We start from the raw sequence: 20,863 nt of genomic DNA on the forward strand, positions 1-20,863 counted from the left end.
ATAGCTATGGAGGACGTTGGCCAGGAATAACTTAGACCAATTCTTGTTAATGCCACTATTGTGATTTCTGTCTTCTTTTGTTTCACTCGAGTTTCCTGATCAATACAAAATGTGTTTGTGATGCATATTTATTGCTGGTATCTTATTAAGATGCAAATCTTCTCTCCACTTAAGACCGAGTTTCAGATATACTCTGATGAAGCTGGTTAAACTGTATATCAAGTAAATGACCTTTGGTAGATTAGAGATATATATCTTTCAACTTAAAAAAAATGTTGTGCTGCTACAGAAAATGTTGTCTTATGAGGAGGAAACCAAAATTCTGATTAGAATATATCATTTAAGATGCTAAATAATCATGAAACTTTTAACCTCACTGTTGAAAAAAAAAAAAATTGCGAAATATTATCATTTTCAAATTCTCTTTTCTCCCAGGGAATATTTTCTAACATAACAACAATTATATAATATAAATCATCAAACTAGATACAAAAGAGCTGGTATATTAGTTGGTAATCCCCTTGCGACTTCATTTACACCCCGGATCCGATGATTCAGCATATATAATGACATCGCTGTGAGTGACATGGATAAAAAAAGAATTCTAGCATTCAGTTCCACTGTTAAAACTCGCATCAAATGAATATTTCTTGGGTGATGAGAAAATTTCACCTTCTGACTCCAGTGGGCAAACTCAGAATGTATTCACTCAAAATGATTGGAAAAATGATGGAAAGCCTCTTAATTAAGTGGGGCATTGGCATGTCAGCTTTTCTATCTATTTAACTACTCTATCTACGTATTTACGTATTTACGTTCTTCCAGTGATATCCAACATGCACTGCACGGAATTCCTTATACCTTCAGCATCATTGCAAACATAGTTCAAATTCTCTTGATATTCATGATATTATATTGGCAATACTATCTTCATTCTTATTCTAGTAGATCCAATCAAAACTAAAAACTTCAAAATTTAAAAAAACATATTTCATTTTTAATTTATGAATGAATAAAAAATCTTGTTATTTAGATAAAAATGACTTTAGCCACATTTGCAAGTATCAGAGAGTTCACTGAGCTATATTCAAAGGCATGAAATCATTGCCTTATTCTATCATGTACATAATGCAATAAATTGGGTGATTTAACATAATGTGACGAGATTCTATTAGTATCCCTATAGCTGCAGTCATCATTTAAATTCCTAAAACTAGGCCACAGTAGCCCAATTTAATCTTCTATTGACAGGCTAATATACGAAGAAAGGACCGACCCTATCCTACATTTCACACCATCTACCAGCGGTCCTGACGGGAGATTAGTAAATGGACATCATTTTCTCATTTAGTATTAAGAGCTTGTTGGACATTTTGTTCACCAGGAGGTGCGAGGATCAGAAACATCCATTATTGATCCAGTCAAGTTTCCAAGGATTTCCAGTTCGTTAGCCCCAATGTTATATGAACATATTGTAATTATAACAGTCTTAGTACCATCATCTAAGTAATGTTATTAGTACTTGTGTTATATTTCCATCTATCAAAGTTGCAAGCTTAAAATTCACAATTATTAAAACCAAGAAGAACTAGCTGCCATCTTGTTCCAAACTATGTTTACTGTAATAACAAAAATGAAGATTTCATTATATCTGTTTAGGTTTAATATTTCAAGACTCACATGTCCCCATTAACTATCATTAAAACCCCTAAACACTCACCCTCCACTCCAATGTTTAACAACATGATCTCAGTGGAACATACTCATAACTGTACCATATCAATACATTAACAACAACAAAAAAGATAATAATGTTACAGCATATTTTCTGTATTCTAGTTGTCAAATGATTCCAAAATGACATTCTTGTACCAAATTTCAGTCATTTTGATACTAAATTTCTGTTTCATTAGTTTTGATTAGAGTCTCTCAATACCCTGAGTGTACAGTAAAGCGAGTTCTAGTTTAATTTGTGGTATTTAGCACAGTTTGAGTCATATCTGCCATTTGATGTAAAATATGATAACATCATGCACCCAACAAAATATGGAAGAGCTATTAAATGTACAAATTGAAGTGTTTTGAGGTTGTGCACGTTAAACTAAACATATTTCAGTTAGATTGTGACTGTATAAAAATTGGCACAAGACTACCTTTCTGTGTTAGCAACAGCGAAAAATACAATTTACTGAAAAAAGATTACTTAAATTTCTTGGTGACAAGGAAAAATCATGAAACTGTAAAATTAATGTAAATCAAAATATCATATAAATTGATCGTTATCAATAAATTTCTAGGATGACAATGGATTATTCTGATGTTACCATAGTAAACAATCTTTTTAATGGTCCTTTTTACTGACAGGAAGAGAAAATTTGTTTCAACACATTAAAAGAAGATGGGATCAATGAATGCTTACTAATTGATTCTAAAATATTGACTTGTTTCTTAGCTACAGTGACCTACATTGGGTACTTGAGGTCTTTGAATTCAAAAACAAAAGAAGGAAATAATCATTGATTTGATTGGATAGGATGATCAAGGAAGAAAAATGCACACTAAAGAAATACAATATAATGATAAAGCTTTCCCTCATTTAATCATACACAACATTTGATACATCTGTATTTCATACAAATCTGAAACAAAGAGATTTGGCATCATATTCCTTTGGTTGTTTCATTTCATCGTATCATAAGGGTACCATGATTCAATCATTTGCAAACCTTTTCAAAAAAGGCAGCAGAATCGCTCTTGTAATTCTTTTTAATCTTACTAAATCAGTGATGAATTGTCTGTAGCTGTTTTCTGTGAAGTTTTCCACCAGTAGTACAAAGTGAGTTCTACATAAGTACACAAAGTGCCTAACTGATCTATAAGAATAGTACATATAGACTTAAGTGATCCACAACTCTTTTGAGTTTGTAAATTCTACAAACTGTTGTACAGGAAAATATGGTCTAAGGAATTATTAATGCACCCTTTTTTCCCCATGTTTTATTCATTGATTGCAGTATTCATATTTTAGAGATAAAAGTTAAAAATATAAGACAAAAAGGTTTTAGTGCCTTTTGCTAGTCAAAATTAGCTTACTTGAACTTCCTATTATTACTTACGAACACCATTTTTCTACTGATAACTAACCTAACAATAAAATTTCCAAATCAGTCACTCAGATTTCTCAATCATCATAGGAATTCTTAAAATCATTGCCAGAATATGAAAAGTATATTCTAGGAGAGATGCTGAACAGCCCACAATTTCTGAATCAGTTTCTTCATTTAGTACCCATTATATTTTTACCATTATCAGCAGAATTTTTACAGAATGACTGATTTGATAATACAACAGCTCATCACCTCCCGGTATGTTGGATAGAGAACAAAACTTAATCCCCTGCTGCTACAGCATGAATGAAGTGTGACAAAACTCACCATATTGCAAGTGACAAAGAGAAACACAAGTAATCAAGATAATTAGAGCCACTTCAGATAATTAAACCACATGCTGTGTTTTGGCTGTGAGAGCGATTCCTGAGATTACCAGTCAGTTAATGTCTGTACCTCTTCAGTGCATGTACGAAAACACAGACAAACAACCCCATCAACACAAACAAGACAATAAGCAGGTACTTCTCTCCCCATTGACCTTCTCAGTGCTCCTGATTTATCTCACCTTCCCAGAGGGACATCGGATGCTTAACCTCAGTCACTGACAGATATATCATCTTGCTCAATGTTCCAGTAAAGGTGACAAAATGCTACTACACTGATATCTTCAGAACCCCTGCAAAGCTACTACATCACAGCCTAAAGCCAAAGAAATAAGCTAATAGAAATCTACAGTACTGCATCAATAACCTAAGACCTAAGACCCCTTATATAAGGTGGCAGAAATCTAGTGCCTTAAAAGTTTAAAACTTAAGATCTCTAAAAAAGTCACAGACTTAGGAGTCTAATGCAAGAACACTCCAACAAATGTGAGAGAAATCTAGCGCATCAACATCCTTGGTGACAAAATCTAGCTCTTTAACAGTGAAAGTGACAAAATTCTACCATCAACTCCATCTACTGGTACTGTGGAGTCATTTAAATATGTGGGGGGCAATTTCCGTGGCTTCCTTAAATTTTACAGATTTGTGGGGACATAATTTCTTATGCAAACACAAGGAAATTTGACTTTAAAACCCTAATTCTTTAATTCGTGGAGAATGTAAATTCGTGGATAAGAGGTACCCATGAATTCCGTGAAAATTGAGCCAATACGAAATCAAATGATTCCACAGCACCGGTAATAACAGGGCAGCAGATGATTCGCGGCATTTCCTATAGGCTGCTGCACCGACCCTAGAACCTGACAAATGACAGGTGATAAGGCACTACCACCCTAGAACCTGACAGGTGATGACAGGTGATAAGACACTACCTCCTGATAGCCAGGTGTCAGTTTCAGAACTTTCCTGCCATTCATCGATTATGAGGCAGGTAACCTGACAAAATGAAATTTTCTACCCAGATTCCTCTTCTATTTCATTGAGTTATCAATAATTCATTGAGAACGCAGCATACTTTTAAAAATGATCAAGCTAATATGACACAAGCTATCATGCAAACTTCATTTCAAAGGTCCAATAAGGTATCCAATTGATAAGAATTTTGTTCAGAACTTTTTTGGGTGAAAAACTGAACCTTTACAAATCATTATTAGCTTACATGACCCAGCCAAGTATCATATGAGATATCAATTTCATGATCATGAATATTATATATATACTTCAGTTGTACTTTTTTCTAAACTGGAGTCTATATACATGTATCTGATCATCATCTTTTTGCAGTGATTAGAGATATTTTAAGAGAATAAAAAATTCATTCAACAGGAAAACCTACTCCCATAGCATTAATAAATGGGCTAGCTCTAGATAGTTTTATGATATCTGTTAACAGTATGGAGAATTGCACCAAAAAGTACAAAAAGAACTGTTATAATGTAACAGTTATGATGTACAACCTCTTTTAATGGAACTTGATAAAAGAAATGACAAGCAGACTGTCATTTTGCAGAATCTGTTGCCATGGAAAGCTTCTTATACTACAGTTCCCAAAGATTGCCTTGTGGCTTCCAACATGACACTGAAATAGACAGGCAAATCTCTGCCTTATCTGATATTCACACTGTTACAACATCAAGACAACATAAGGATATATGAAACTCGAATAATTTCTCTGCAGATATTACCGGTATCACTCTAATGTCTCCAGTTCTTTGTTTTTAACAGGAAAAAGGCAGACACATCGAAAGGTGATAGACATGTTACTCTACTTATGGCACCAAATATCAAAACTACGCACATTCACAGGTCAAAAAGTACGTCTCACTGTTTCACGAAGAACAAAATTGACTTTTAAAAATGTTAACACATGCCATATAGAAAAAATAACATTTGGAAAGTCAAACAAGTTGGTCTCTAGCATAAGTTTCATAATATTAGGGACAATTTAGTTTCATTTTGTCAAACATACAAATAAAAGTAGTTCCTTAATTGTTACTACATGTACCACGATGTCACCACATCTTATTATTTGTTAAGTGATCTTATGATGTCACAATAAGCAAACTAATTTCAACATGGCATCACCTAACTGACATAGAAAAACACCTGAATTCCAAATGACAACACAAATCGGACATTGAAACAATTGATTTCTTAAACGCACAACACATTTGAAATTAACAGAACTGATTACAAAATGATGCCACATATTTGACACCGAGAGACCTATAAGGAAAAACTAGACTATCACTGACATCTACTAACATCCAACATGTCTCACAAAAGACATTATAAACATATGTGTTCTCTCAATGTCTCTAAAGGTATATGCGGGGCAGATGACTTTTCTTATGTCAACATATATACATCTCATTTTCATCTACCCATGCATGAATTTACATGTATCTACATGTTGGTCGATAAACAAGGCTAGGGGTCAACAAACTATCCCCCCCCCTTCCCAAAAATTGCATCACACTTGAAACTGTAGAATTCAAATTTGAATACACAAGAAGGTACTTCAATCATCCATTCCAAAGAACTTTAAGCAATTTTGCTATTTTAACCAATTGCAATTTCTTCTGTCATTCTCAAATGGTACACATGCTAGAAGGTAACATTTTTAAAGAATTCACCTGTTCAGACTGGTTTAATTAAGGTACTTTTACGTGTGGAAGCCCCTTAAGTGATCTTTTATTGCCAATGAAAAACAAATTGATTTCCTTATATCATCAAACCTCAAAAACAAGGCATATAAAGCTGGTCTTTCCAAGTCACAAATTGATTTGTTTGGTATTAACCCACATATAACAAAAGTAAGTCAAAGAGAGCAACCATAAAGTGTGACTTTATCATGGGCTGACACATTCTGGAAATTAAGTTGTGGCTCCTCATGCAAGGCCAACAAAGAATGACTTTATCTAATTACAAGTGCCTGTAAGAATTACATAACAGCTGAGCTCAGTCTTTGCTCACTTAATTACAACCTGACATCAGGAACCCGGAAACTGCCTCCCACTCAATTCATTGCTTGTAGAGCCATCAACTCTTTTTTTGATTGGCCTGATATGGACCTCCTTTGTTTAATCATTGCATCATTACTCCACTGACCTCTCTTTCGCTTTAAGATGATCTTCCTCATTATCTTCCTTTGTCTTTATGTTCACTGCAAAGAGATATTAAATGTGCATAGAAAATAAACCCAAATTCTTTGATCAGAATTTCATTTACATGCTTTGCAAGTAGATATTTATCAATTAATATCATTAATATCATTAAAATGTATCATTCTGTTGACATTAACTTAAATTACTTGTTACATCAATTTCTTGTTGTTTTTACCACAATTTTTTATCGAATTTCCATAATGATTCTGAGATTGCAGTCTTAGCATTAAACATTTAGAGAGATCAAAACAACTGATTTTTTTTACATCAATTTCTTCTGGTTGTTGACTAAAACTTCACTGCAATAATCTGAGACTTCTTTCAGAGTTATAGAATAATATTTACATCTACCAAGTATTATTACCTCTGTTTCTTAGGGAAACTTATAGTTAATTCATAGCTCTATAGAAACAGCCAGACTGAAATCTACACACCCTGTTTATCGATTGGTCGAAATCTACGACGGCTGAAACTGAAATTGACAGGGCTAAAATTGACACGCCCTGTTTATCAATTGGTCGATGCCAACAGCGACCTAAGAAAAATCATGGACTGCACAAAATAATCATGTTGATGTCATACTCAAATCCATTTAGGGGACGATTTGGCTGTTTCATGTTGCTACCTTCATATCCCAAATGAATCCCCAAAGAAAGCATTTTATTGTGTAAATGAAATACATCACAACAAGAACTTAATCATTGATACATCAATTTCTTGTGTTCATGGTCTGCATTTTTTTCTTCTCAATATTAAAATTTAAATGATATATTGGAGATCAATGTCATTAACAGGTGTTAGAGCTAACTCTGTGTCTGTGTAGGTTTTTATCTACATGCTGTGATGTACAAAGTACACCTACTGCAGGTGTTGTCTGCTGATCTCAATGTCTGCATCAATAATCCGCAATGCTGTCAATGTTTACATGACTCTGAACCGATTTGGCTTCCACGTTCCAAACAGACAAAAGGTCTTACCTCGGAATTTTAACGACTTCCAGTGATTCTTCTGTACATCTAAGACATCTCTGATGCATTGAACAGCACTGAGAATGAAAATTACAGCAAATTACTGGGGAATGAATTGGTACCATTACATCATCAGTAATTATATAATTGTGTAAAGAGTGGAAACCATTGCATCTTACCCACACAAATGAGGCAAACCCTTAAGAATTAAAGACTTTCATTTGTATCATATGAATTAACATTCACTTCTTGTGAGACACTAAAGATTTATCTTGTTGGATTTTCCTGCGTAAGAATTCGTCTAAGGTGATTATATAATTCCCCAAAGAGAGGTTTCAATACGTAAAGCTAAAATCAAGAATGATTCAGATGCTTTTTTTCATTCAATATAAAATCTCTGTTATAAAAAATGATTTAAAGCAATTCTTACTGCTGCTTTTAACTGGATTACTGAAAATCTAGGCCTTGACCTTCATATAAACCACCTTGACATTGCAAGGTCATAAATGTAGGTCATTGCCCACTTTCTCTTGGTCTTCTTTAGAAATGAAAGGAAGAGCACAGGCAATATTGTCAGAACGTCAAGTTTATGGTGGATATATATAAAGCTTAACTACATTTTTGTTTTGGGGGAAATTCCTTTTTGATATGAAAATACAAACTTTTAAAGATTTAACAACTTCATGCTGTGTTGGGTCACACACATATAATAGCCTAAAGACTAAAATAAGCTCTCCTACTCATTTACATTGGTCATCTGAAGAAAGACAACCCATTTTATAGAGAAACAATTTTGATGGCTTTGGAGGCAGAGTTTGTACAAGGAATGTTTTAGAAAACATTGAACCTTATATTGCATGGTGTTTAACTACTAAACTAATGTAATATGGAATAAAAATAGCAAAATTTTAAGCTTGCCAAAACTTAAAAAAAATTCATTAACAAAATTTTAATATGATGATTAGATTTCCAAAAGATGTTTAAACTGCTACACATACAAATCACCAATTCATGTCACAGTTTGAAAGCTCCAAATCATATCAAATAGTATGCCTTTTTCTTAAACAAATCATACAAATGATTGTCTTTGCTTGATTAACATTATTCTGTTTTTATCTCTTTATGATGTTATACTGGTTGTCAGGCCTCAATTGATTGGCTAAACAAATTCATTTATATCGTATAACATAACTTTCCTACGTCGCAATATGACACGTGCAAAAAATATTAATCCTCCTGACATTACATTTTACTGTTGCACATATTAACATAAGTGTTTTAAATACTGTACCTTATTTTTTGATTTTAGGTGTAAAAAAAAAAAAATAACTACACATGCACTATACATGTTACACCTTGACCTGATTCAAATAGAACAGAATGTGTAAAAAGTATGTCTAACAACTAAAATTTTTCTCTGATTTCAGAGACCTTGCCAAATAAACATTTTGTATAAGACTTAGTGCTGCTTATAATTCAATATTAAATGAGGTAGCGTAATTTACCTGCCAATCATAATCATAACTTATGTTCTATATTTGGTCATTGTAGATAAAATTTTTAATTACCTGACTATTTGAGTCAACTGTCTTTAGACTCAGTATGTGTTTGTGGTCAATGTGTATAAAGTGTCATCTCCTTTATGTTTCTTACTTACCTGTCTTTGGGCTCTGTATCAGTGTATGCATATGTGGCCAATGTCTCCTTTATCTCCTTTATTTCCCTTACTGACCTGTATTTAGGTTATGCATGTGTATAAGGCCAATATGTATGAAGCGTTATCTCCTTTATTTCTCTTACTTACCTGTCTTTAGGCTCATTAGTTATCTCCTTTATTTCTCTTACTTACCTGTCCTTAGGCTCATTAGTTATCTCCTTTATTTCTCTTACTTACCTGTCCTTAGGCTCATTAGTTATCTCCTTTATTTCTCTTACTTACCTGTCTTTAGGCTCATTAGTTATCTCCTTTATTTCTCTTACTTACCTGTCTTTAGGCTCTGTATAAGGAAGGTGAGGACAGGCATCTCCCAGGAGAATGGAGGTACACATTGCCATCGAGTTAGCTATGGCTGCCAGATGATACCCTCCCTAAAACATCATTTCATTAATTCAATTAATTACTGTTTACATGCATATAAAGCTTTTTCTAAGTTTTGAAAATGGAAAAAACTGTAAATCAAATCTTTTCTGAAATATTAATCATTAAGCACTGAGTTTTACAGAAAACTGCATGTTTTTTTACCTCTAAAGCTAGGATCACTCTCCCATTGGCCAATGAAGACAACATATGTGTCATGTGACCATATCCAAGAGGTGTCACTAAGTAGTTTCCCTGTAATCAGTAAAATACATGTAACCTGAAATTTTACTTAACTATCCCACTGTAACCTGATATTTTACTTAACTATCCCACTATTTCCTTTATCAAATAAAACCTTAATAATCCCTATACTTACCAAAGGATCACCTAAGGCTGCATCAAATCCAGCAGAAACCAGAACCAATTCAGGACCAAACTGTAAAAGTAAACCAAAGCTGAATAAGTTCAGGTCATAGGGTCATAAAGCAATTTCAAATTAAACTTAAAATTTTAATCAGACATAAAATAATTGTTTATCATAGAATGACTGCTGAAATTTTCATTTGACAACGTTATATCAAGACTCTTTTTATAGCATTTCATTTTTGTCAATGTATTCAATCAATAGAAATTAGGACAGCTAGAGTACATAAAGTTTAAGTTTGCTTCATGATCCTGGGGTAAGGAAACTACATAAATGTGGGAGCATTGCAAATCAAATCATTTCTAAACTAGATCATATGTTTTTGATGGTTAATTATGAGTTACCTCATAGGCTATAGGCATCACTATCTGCTGGAATGCAGCAATGTACTCTGAGTCTCCCATAGGACCCTGTAAAAGATTAACCGATTTCTAATTGAATTTTTTTCACTGATTTTTTTTATTGAATTAGTACATTTTATAATATACCGTTTCCCATTAATTTTGCTATCTGGAGGCCAGCTTTTTCAACAAACATACACTGTAATTTCATTAAATATACACCCAGGCAATTGCTTTGCAAGATTTGTCAAGACAGGCTAACAAAATTGCATGGCATTGCATATAATCAAATTATACTTATTAGATATTTGCATATACATGATACTGTGGAATCATTTTTATTTGTGGAAGTTGATGTTTGTGGTTAGCCAAAATTTTCCTGGTTCATAGGGACATCATTTGTCAGTAGCAAGTTCTATTTTGCAAAAAGATATCAAACCAATTCTTATAAATACGTTTGTTGGGATGTAAATTCATGTGAAAGGGTTACCCACAAAAACCACAAACATTGGTCCTCAACGAACGATGATGATTCCACAGTATCCAGTGTATTGCACAATTCATACACAGACCTCTTGAGGATGAACAAACAACATTGTACACAGACAGAGTGTAGCTTACACTATCCATGCTATGCTGGCATTGAAATAACACCAAAGCTTACAGTTTTTCCTGCTATGTTGACATTGTTGTATCACGATAGCTTATACTGTTTGATTGCTATGTTGACATTGTTGTAACACCAAAGCTAACATTGTTCCATGCTATGTTGAAGTTGTTGTAACACTATATCTTACACTATTCCATGCTATGTTGACACTGTTGTAACACTATAGCTTACACTATTCCATGCTATGTTGACATTGTTGTAACACAATAGCTTACACTATTCCATGCTTTGTTGACATTTTTTTACACAAAAACTAACACTATTTAATGCAATGATGACATTCTTTTAACACAAAAGCTAACACTATTTAATGCAATGTTGACACTGTTGTTACACTATAGCTAACATTGTTCCATGCTATGTTGACATTGTTGTAACACTATAGCTTACATTGTTCCATGCTATGTTGACATTGTTGTAACACTATAGCTAACATTGTTCCATGGTATGTTGACACTGTTGTAACACTATAGCTTACATTGTTCCATGCTATGTTGACATTGTTGTAACACTATAGCTTACATTGTTCCATGCTATGTTGACACTGTTGTTACACTATAGCTAACATTGTTCCATGCTATGTTGACATTGTTGTAACACTATAGCTTACATTATTCCATGCTATGTTGACATTGTTGTAACACTATAGCTTACATTGTTCCATGCTATGTTGACACTGTTGTAACACTATAGCTTACATTGTTCCATGCTATGTTGACATTGTTGTAACACTATAGCTTACATTGTTCCATGCTATGTTGACATTGTTGTAACACTATAGCTTACATTGTTCCATGATATGTTGATATTATTATAACACTATAGCTTACATTGTTCCATGCAATGTTGACATTGAACCCTGTCCCCTCCCCTTTCCCCACCATAGTAGGGCACCCCTGGGGTGAGGATGGATAGAAGAACCCACGGTCGTACCGGTGGAGGCTGATAAACAACACACTGCAACAAAATCATATGGTGGATTCAAAATGAAATTCTACAAAATTCCTGGAAAAAATTAAAAGGTAGAATACAAGTACAAATTCCAGAAGGGATATTTATAAAGGTGGCATATATGCACAATGCAGATGTTTTAGCGGGAGTAATTTTTTTTTACTTAAATCAATTTACTTAAATTAAAAGTTAATAAAACTAAGCCTGAAGTCTTTACTTGCATAAAAGAAAATGATAAAAACTGTTAAAATTACAGATATTAAAATAGCTCTAAACGTTTAATATTATATAATAATACATTCAGAAACCGGCCATTTGACACCCATCTATTATCGTTCTATTGTATAACATTCTCAGAGGTTTGGGATAACTAAGACAAGTATACTCTATGTCTTTGAAATAAAGTTAAAATTATAAGAATACCAATTTGCAGACAAAGCATGTCAAGTGACCATCAGACATTACCTGGGATCATCATAAAACTGCCGCTGTGTCCCGTTTCCATGGTGAATATCCCAGTCGACAATCAGAACTCTACAATATCAATGGTGTGACAGTTCATAAAATCATGCTTTTATACAGAAACTCTGAAATTATAGATCTTATAAAACACTGATTCAGAACAAATAAATTATCAAACATTTTCTTTCCAACCTGTCCATCATTTTACATTTTGTTGTATTTTACAACAATGTACATAGCTGTTTTCATGTTTACATACATGACTTTCTCTTTTTTTCTTTTTGTATATTACATGTATTATAGTTGAACTAATACCAGTAGAAGAAATAACAGTATTTCCCACTGTCCTGAGAAAAATGAGTATTTCCTGCTTTTTTGCCAACCATGATTATCCTGGTAGTTCTAACTTTAATTTGTTGTTTCAATGTTCACAAATCTGACTTTTTTCACATCACATTATATCTGGATGCACACAGTGGTTTCGATGTTTACAGTAACTTACTTTTTGACATTGTATTTATTCTGGGCGTATTTGGCAGCAATGGCAACGTTATTAAAGAAGCAGAATCCCATGGCCTCCGTACATTCTGCATGGTGTCCCGGGGGCCTGGAATTTCATTCAAAAATTTCTTCAGATTCAGAAAACAATAGTATTCAGCATGTTTGAAAAAATGTGTTTGTTCTCAAAGTATAATTTCATGGAAATCATTTGTTTAATATTAATTTTGTTACTTCAACAATATGTGGAATACAAGATACCTGTACCTGTACTTAGTGTATTAAAGTTAGTTCACATACCTCACAATTGCAACTCCATTTTGGCTCTGTAATCCATTAAGCCAGAAGAGAACAAAAAAATTCAAAATTGATAATGGAAACAGCAAAATAAACACAGATTTAGTGAAACAGAAATTCTACAGGAATTAAGAAAACACATTATGCTCTCACAAACAATAACAAACATCCAGCTATCAGTAAAATCAGTTTTGTCTTGTATTTGGATACTATGTAATGCAAATTATTTCAAAGCAATACAATTTTGGGTTTTTATGAAATTACACAAATTATCATCTGAAAAATATAGGTCATCTGATAGTGATAAATAGCTCACAACACAAAAAACAATCTAAGTAGCAATATCCTTCTTGAACATTAACATAAAATTTAGCTAAGGTGTATTAACATAGCTTAATAAATCTACTTGACTGTAAAACCTTGCATGTACAGATTTAACATACCTGTGATCAGTCTGAGAGTTGTCAATTTTGTAAGGAATAATACTGTAAACGTATTATATTTAGCGTGTACGATATTTGGCAGAATATGAGTTTTCAACAGGTTGGCGTGGATTTGATTTAGTGCATTCCTGAATGTACCTATTTATCTACTTATATATTTTACATTTGGCGATGTACTTGATTAAGCGGATGCCCTATACCACCAAAACGCTAAACAGCCAAATGTAATACGTTTACAGAAAGTTATTCATCAAATTAAAGAAGCGTTATTTTTGTTTAAGAAGGACAATGTTCCTAATTGTTGTACATATGCTAAGATTAAATCATCCAGTTAGTTAAATCCACAACCTAACACTCGTTATAAGTGTTGACTCACCTGTCCGGTCATCACGTTATCCACCACATCCAGCACAAATCCGGCGGCCATCCGCGCACAGAAATACGAGTCCTACAATCAGCAGGAGATAACCATCAGAAATATACATAACAAATGTTTGAAAACCAGTAATTTTCACACAATCTTATACTGGAATTATGTCAATTGAAGCAACTAAAGCATTATAAGGAACAGTCAATGCTACTTTATGGAGGTTTAGTGGTCAATTCCTCAATAGATCTACATTGTACCTTAAAGTTTTTAGATATGATTTATTCAAGTATAAACTGTTAATTTGTAACATTTACTAACTAAAGGAAAAATAGCTTTTGAATTGAAGTATTTTCCTGTATTTTTATACAGAACTCTTCTTCTAAAGGAGACCAATACAGTCTTTGAAAAAAAGGTCACGACCATTCAGCCCTCTTACTGTAATTTGTAGACATATTTGGAAACATTCCACTTAATCCATGCATGATCATAACGCTTACCCGACAGAGGTAGATGGACTGAAACTTCCTTTCCAGTTTCTTCAGCTCAAATGGATTCTTGTCTTCAAGGCTCTTTATCTCATCCAAGTAGGTGGTACTTCAAGTAAACGATTGACTTCATTGAATATCATGTATTATCAAAAATGATTGCATAAACCTGAAGTCTCAAAGAGTAAAAATTTTCTATTCATCAAATAAATATGTAAAAATCTTTTAAATTTAGTATAAATTGAGCTATCTGTCTTGGAGCATGTTATTATTTGGTATACTTGTAAGATCAATCAAGACTAAGTATATATTGTACACAAGATATATTCTAGAATTATTAATTGGCTAACCTGTGAATTAAGGCCAGTTCTGCTTCTGTTGCCATCCTTGTCTAAAAACACATAGTATCAAATATTTACTTAAATTTAAAATTTCAACTTTTGACAATAGTTATTACAATATATTAGTACATTTGTAACCTAACTCAAAAGTTTTTTATATCACTGCTTGCAAAATTCTTCATGTAAAGTTCTCATTGTTCATAAAACCTATACTTCTCCTCGTTCAAGAAATCCTACATCTAGAGTTCTCCTAGTTCATACAATCCTACAGCTCACCTAGTTCATAGTCCAGGACCTTTGGATCTCCTAGTTCATTCAGTCCTCTTAGTTCAGACAATATATCTTACACCTTTAGATCCTGTTGTTCATATAGTCCTTAAGCTGTATTTTTCCCAGTTCATAAAATCCTAAACCTAAAGCTCTACAAGTCCATACCTCTACCCTATACTTATTGGAATTCATACATGTATATTTTACCTCATAATTCTACCGATTCATACAATCCTACACAAGACCTACAGTTCTCCTAGTTCATACAATCCTACAGCAGTCCTGCAATTCTCCTAGTTCACCTCATCCTAAAGTTCTCCAAGTTTATACACCAGTCCTACAGTTCTAGTTCATACTCCCTACACCAGCCCTACAGTTCTAGTTCATACTCCCTACACCAGTCCTACAGTTCTAGTTCATACTCCCTACACCAGCCCTACAGTTCTAGTTCATACTCCCTACACCAGCCCTACAGTTCTAGTTCATACTCCCTACACCAGTCCTACAGTTCTAGTTCATACTCCCTACCCTACACCAGTCCTACAGTTCTAGTTCATACTCCCTACCCTACACCAGTCCTACAGTTCTAATTCATACTCCCTACACCAGCCCTACATTTCTAGTTCATACTTCCTACACCAGTCCTACAGTTCTAGTTCATACTCCCTATGCCAGCCCTACAGTTCTAGTTCATACTTCCTACACCAGTCCTACAGTTCTAGTTCATACTCCCTACACCAGTCCTACAGTTCTAGTTCATACTCCCTACACCAGCCCTACAGTTCTAGCTCACACTCCCTACCCTATACCAGCCCTACAGTTCTCCTAGTTCACACCATCTTGTTCCTAAATATCAGGAGTTCATACCTCAACCCTTGTGCATCTCTGGGTCAGTCCCCACTCTGTGTGCTTGTCAAAGATCCGAGTTATCCTGTCTGGGGCCTCAGGGTGGCTGCAGAAAGTTTGGTGTTAAATAATTCTTATCAAAATATGGTTCTTAAATTTTTCCTACTTATTCCCCATCCCCACTCATAAAAATATTAAGATGTAATACACAAATTGGACTCTTTACTAGAAATAAATGCATTCACTGTATTTCCATGGATTCTATCAGAGTTACAGTAATCTGTTCTTTTTAACATTTAAAAATCAAGTTTGTACATGAATATGGTTAATATTCAATTCTCTAATTCTAACTATGAACAAGATTGATGATGTTGATAACTCACTAGTAGGAAGAGCTGGTATAATGCGCCCTCATTCCCTCATCATAGGCAATGCAGGTTCTGTAACAGAATTAATATGCAACACTTTACCCATCAAATCAAACTTAAAATTCTGAATATGAGATGTCATTTCATAAATAAAAATCCTAGCATAGTTTAGCTTAAAATTTTGAGTAGTTATTTCTCCCATAAAATTCAAGGATGATTCCTGTATTTCTTTACATTTTTTTTCAATTATCATACACAGAATTGAAATTTCATTGTTTGCGATGGTTAGGGAATTTACCTATGTTTGGCCTTGTCTAAGTTTGTTTTAGCTATGAGTCTATCAATAATAGGTGAGCATTTCCTGTCCTCTTCATAGTACTCCTCCACCGGGTACGGTTCCAAGCATTCTGGGTATTCCTTCGGTTTATTTTCCACATCCATAAATTGAACATCAGGCCTTTAATAGAATATGCCATTTGATGTTAAACAAATACATGTATTGATGTTAAATATAGGATAGATAGTGTGCAAGTATTTATTCTAAATTAATTAACATTACTAATATATAGAATTCAGTTACATGGCATTTACAAACATAATATTCATTTATATATTTCTATAAATATGATGATTCATCTCACTTATAACTCTATTTTTGGCTCAATACTTGCACTAAAACTACCGGTGTTTTAAAAAAAACTTTGATATAGCTAGTACTTTCTTATACTACAGTATATATCTCATTTGTTAGTGACACATGCAATTTCAATCAAAAAGAAGGAATGAAAGTCATATTCAGTTGGTTGTCTTCATAATCTTACTTTGGAGGTAATTGGTTGACCTCTTCATAAGGGCAAGGGTCAGAGGTGAATCCCTGATACTGCAGGCACTTCCAGTGAGGGCGCAGCACCTTGATCACGTTCAGTATGGACTCCGTAACACTGCCAAGTCAAATATTGACACAAAATATTCACACTTCAGCTACTCCAAAGTTAACTATGAATAGAAGTTGACTAAAAATAGAATAATAAGCTGTTTTTATTATGTAGTCTTGTAAGATTTGAGTATATTACACTTGTACCTGTCACATGGTTCCTGTGACGGAGGAATTCTGGGACATGGGTCGCCAAGCAACGTTCTGAGGGTCATGGCTGCTGATTCAGTTAGAGATTTCAAACAGTATCCCCCCTGTAATATGTACATGTTTACATATATATCCAAATAGAACAGATCCAAACATAAAACACATAAACATGTACAGTAACTGTAAGTGTCATTCAGAAAATAGAATGAATGATGTTACCTCCAAGATAACAGCTACACGACCTTGAGCCAAGGACATGACCTTGTGGGTAAGGTGAGCGAATGCTGCCGGGGTCACACCCATCTGCCCCTGCAGGGAGGAGATAAGAACTATAAAGTCTCATACTTATATGAGTTGAATCAATAAAATTAATGTATTTAAAGGAATTTAAGCATTTAACTTGATAAACAAAATTTAACTCATGAAAGAAAAATCATCTAACGATTCCCAATTAACAGTGTTTAAAATTCAAATCCAAATGGATGTGCCAGCTACCAAAAGTTATAATATATATGATTGTTAAATAATAGAAAATAATACAACATAACTACTAATCATTCAAAAGTGTGCATTTGAACTAGCAATTGACTGAATATAATCAAGTTAATAACCATATTTCAAGTTGAATTCTCAGTTATTGTTATAATTTGTTATGTTCCTGCAGTACATGACATTACAGCATACTCACAGCCCAAATAACCCCTCCCACTCTTATTATCTTTATTTCTTATTTAGTCCTTCATAGTAACTGTTTCAATTAAAGTCTGACTTTAAAGTTCTATGATGATGATCACAAATAGTTTTATAACCTTAGGATCTCCAATAGCAGAGTCATAACCGGCCGATACAATGACTAATTCAGGCTCAAACTGCACAACAAACAAAATCAATTTATAAATAAATACGTGTATATAACAGAAACTTAGATAAGTGATAGTTTGCAGAAAGCTGCACTGGTTAATCACATGCACACTCGATGCTGCAGAGTTACCCATACATCTGTTCAACATGAATATATACCGGTAGAATGTCTATAAATGCACATACTGTGTTATATACATGCATATATATTAAAAAAATTGCTGTGCAAAATATAATGACCATTACATGTACATTGCATTTTACATGCTCAAATCTAACACATATGTTTGAAAATATTTTCTCTATATCAAAATTTGATATGTTTTTCTGACAGATATAAATACAAATAAATATTCAATTAATTGCCATAGAAATATTGCTTTTCACTTATATGTAACAGGTGGTAAAAACTCAAGTCTCAATCCAGACTCAAACCCAGGGCCTCTGGCATTCTGTGCCAGCACTCTAACCACTGAGCTTTTGAGACCTGATATATAACTGATAGTCACACACCTGTTAACCCAGTGACATATAAATTATAAAAATACATGTACCTGTTTAACTTTATATTTGCACAGAAATTTTCTTAATACAGTCAGGTATAACTTAGTAGAAAAAAAGTTAAATAAGCTAATTTCCATCCACAAGGCCAATTAAATAGCTGCAGCATCCCACTATTCACAAAGAAAATAGCTTAATATTTGTCTCTTCTTTTACCTCTGGACAACCTATTGCACAATCATAGCCAGCCGAAATCAACACAAGTTCTGGGTCAAACTGTAATATGTGACAAAATTAAAACAACACATCTATATTATCTAACATTAAAATAAAATAACCTTTACTTTGTGAAAAATTTCTCCATCATTTTCAAATACACGATCAGTTTATCAAAATGGTATTCAGTTTTATTTCCTATGAAATTTCTCTTTTTCTAAATTTCTGATAGAGTTTTAAGATATTATTGAACAAAAATGTATACCAAAACTAATTTGATATTTACCTCAGATGCTATAGGCATGAGAATTTGATGGAAAATTGCTAAGTAGTCATGATCAGCCATTCCTATCTGTAAAAAGGTAAGAATTATATATCTTCATAATTATACATGAACCCATTAAACATGCACATAATTTTTATTTAGAATTAGCCATTCCTATCAGTTAAAAAAGGTAAAAATTATATACATGTCATGTATCTTCATAATCAAACATGAACCGATTACACATGCACAAATGTCGCATTAGATTTTATGCACTTTTAAGGTCATGGCAACAAAGCTTTTTAGAAATTCAAACTTAAATCTTTTAAACATATCACTAAAATGATTTTGATACCGCCAGAATTTGCTAAACAAGCAGGCAGTACTCGCCCTGACCTGATTTAGAGGGACATTTATGTTGTATCCCAGGCCCTTTCCTTCTCCGATGAAGTCATAATCACTTTCACGTAAATTCGGCCAAAATTTTCCAAATTCGTATCGATGTATGGAAAAGTACAGCACCCTATTAATCAAATAATATGAAACGTTAATACATCTTATCATTCTAATTCTCCTTTATGCAAATTTTCATAAGATTTAAAGAAAACACTAATCAGAAAAAATCACAGCAAAGAAAAATTTAATATTATTTTACATACGAAATCCTTTCATTTTCTGTTTTGTCATAAAAAAACAACTTTGTCTCAAGATACGGCTTTATTCTTGTTTTAATTAGATATATTCTCTTCACAATTTTTTTCACACACATAAACAAAATTCATTTAGAGTAGTACGAGGACGAGGGTTATTCCCTTACCGAGGGTCATTGTAAAACATCTGTTGTGTCCCCTGCCCATGATGGACGTCCCAGTCAATGATCAAAATCCTGTCAAAAAACCAGACCATAAAACCTCAATACCTACTGTCATTTGAACTATAGATGTTTAACATTGATTCTAATATTTCAATGGTTTAAATTTCTTTACTTTTTAGGCACATCTTTAATAATTTTAGTTAAAAATATAAAAATGAAAAAATTACTATTGTTTCTTTTCGAACAAGTGGCAAGTACAGTTGAAAATTTTTATTAAACCTTTTCTCACTTTTTCAATTTAAGATTTTCCAAGGCATGTTTAGCAGCAATGGCAACATTATTGAAGAAACAGAATCCATTGAATTCCTCAGTCATTGCATGATGCCCAGGCGGTCTAAAAACAAAATATTATGAGTAATCTTAGTACTCTGTAATATATGTTTCCATTTTAAACCTGCTTTTATAGATAAGGTAAATAGTACGAAAAGTTATAAATAAATATGATTTTAAAAATGGATATAAAGGATTGATTAACAAATAATAGACCCTATCTTTTTTCCCCATTCTAGAAAGAGCAATGCTTTGAAC

General features: G+C 33.3%; 1 protein-coding gene across 3 annotated transcripts in view; it reads right to left on the reverse strand.

Annotated features, from left to right (window-relative positions):
• LOC105346468 (histone deacetylase 6) overlaps window positions 1–20,863 on the reverse strand; it is a 58,054-nt gene that overhangs the window by 31,846 nt on the left and 5,345 nt on the right. Inside the window, exons 9-33 of one of the 3 annotated variants that reach the window (XM_034452331.2) lie at window positions 20,565–20,669; window positions 20,279–20,347; window positions 19,858–19,984; window positions 19,483–19,548; window positions 19,197–19,256; window positions 18,428–18,487; window positions 17,838–17,927; window positions 17,616–17,722; window positions 17,356–17,475; window positions 16,833–16,991; window positions 16,550–16,606; window positions 16,188–16,272; window positions 15,060–15,100; window positions 14,722–14,818; window positions 14,231–14,302; window positions 13,415–13,440; window positions 13,119–13,223; window positions 12,620–12,688; window positions 12,034–12,160; window positions 10,537–10,602; window positions 10,145–10,204; window positions 9,931–10,020; window positions 9,673–9,776; window positions 7,698–7,765; window positions 6,665–6,719 (exon numbers count right to left, since the gene is read on the reverse strand). In XM_034452331.2, coding sequence (XP_034308222.2) covers window positions 6,665–6,719; window positions 7,698–7,765; window positions 9,673–9,776; window positions 9,931–10,020; window positions 10,145–10,204; window positions 10,537–10,602; window positions 12,034–12,160; window positions 12,620–12,688; window positions 13,119–13,223; window positions 13,415–13,440; window positions 14,231–14,302; window positions 14,722–14,818; window positions 15,060–15,100; window positions 16,188–16,272; window positions 16,550–16,606; window positions 16,833–16,991; window positions 17,356–17,475; window positions 17,616–17,722; window positions 17,838–17,927; window positions 18,428–18,487; window positions 19,197–19,256; window positions 19,483–19,548; window positions 19,858–19,984; window positions 20,279–20,347; window positions 20,565–20,669 — 2,085 coding nt within the window. The remainder of the gene's footprint in view (window positions 1–6,664; window positions 6,720–7,697; window positions 7,766–9,672; window positions 9,777–9,930; window positions 10,021–10,144; window positions 10,205–10,536; window positions 10,603–12,033; window positions 12,161–12,619; window positions 12,689–13,118; window positions 13,224–13,414; window positions 13,441–14,230; window positions 14,303–14,721; window positions 14,819–15,059; window positions 15,101–16,187; window positions 16,273–16,549; window positions 16,607–16,832; window positions 16,992–17,355; window positions 17,476–17,615; window positions 17,723–17,837; window positions 17,928–18,427; window positions 18,488–19,196; window positions 19,257–19,482; window positions 19,549–19,857; window positions 19,985–20,278; window positions 20,348–20,564; window positions 20,670–20,863) is intronic. The other 2 variants (XM_034452333.2, XM_034452332.2) reach the window with 2 other exon arrangements.

Source organism: Magallana gigas, chromosome 4 (genome assembly GCF_963853765.1).
Source record: "Magallana gigas chromosome 4, xbMagGiga1.1, whole genome shotgun sequence".
NCBI classification, from domain to species: Eukaryota; Metazoa; Mollusca; class Bivalvia; order Ostreida; family Ostreidae; genus Magallana; species Magallana gigas.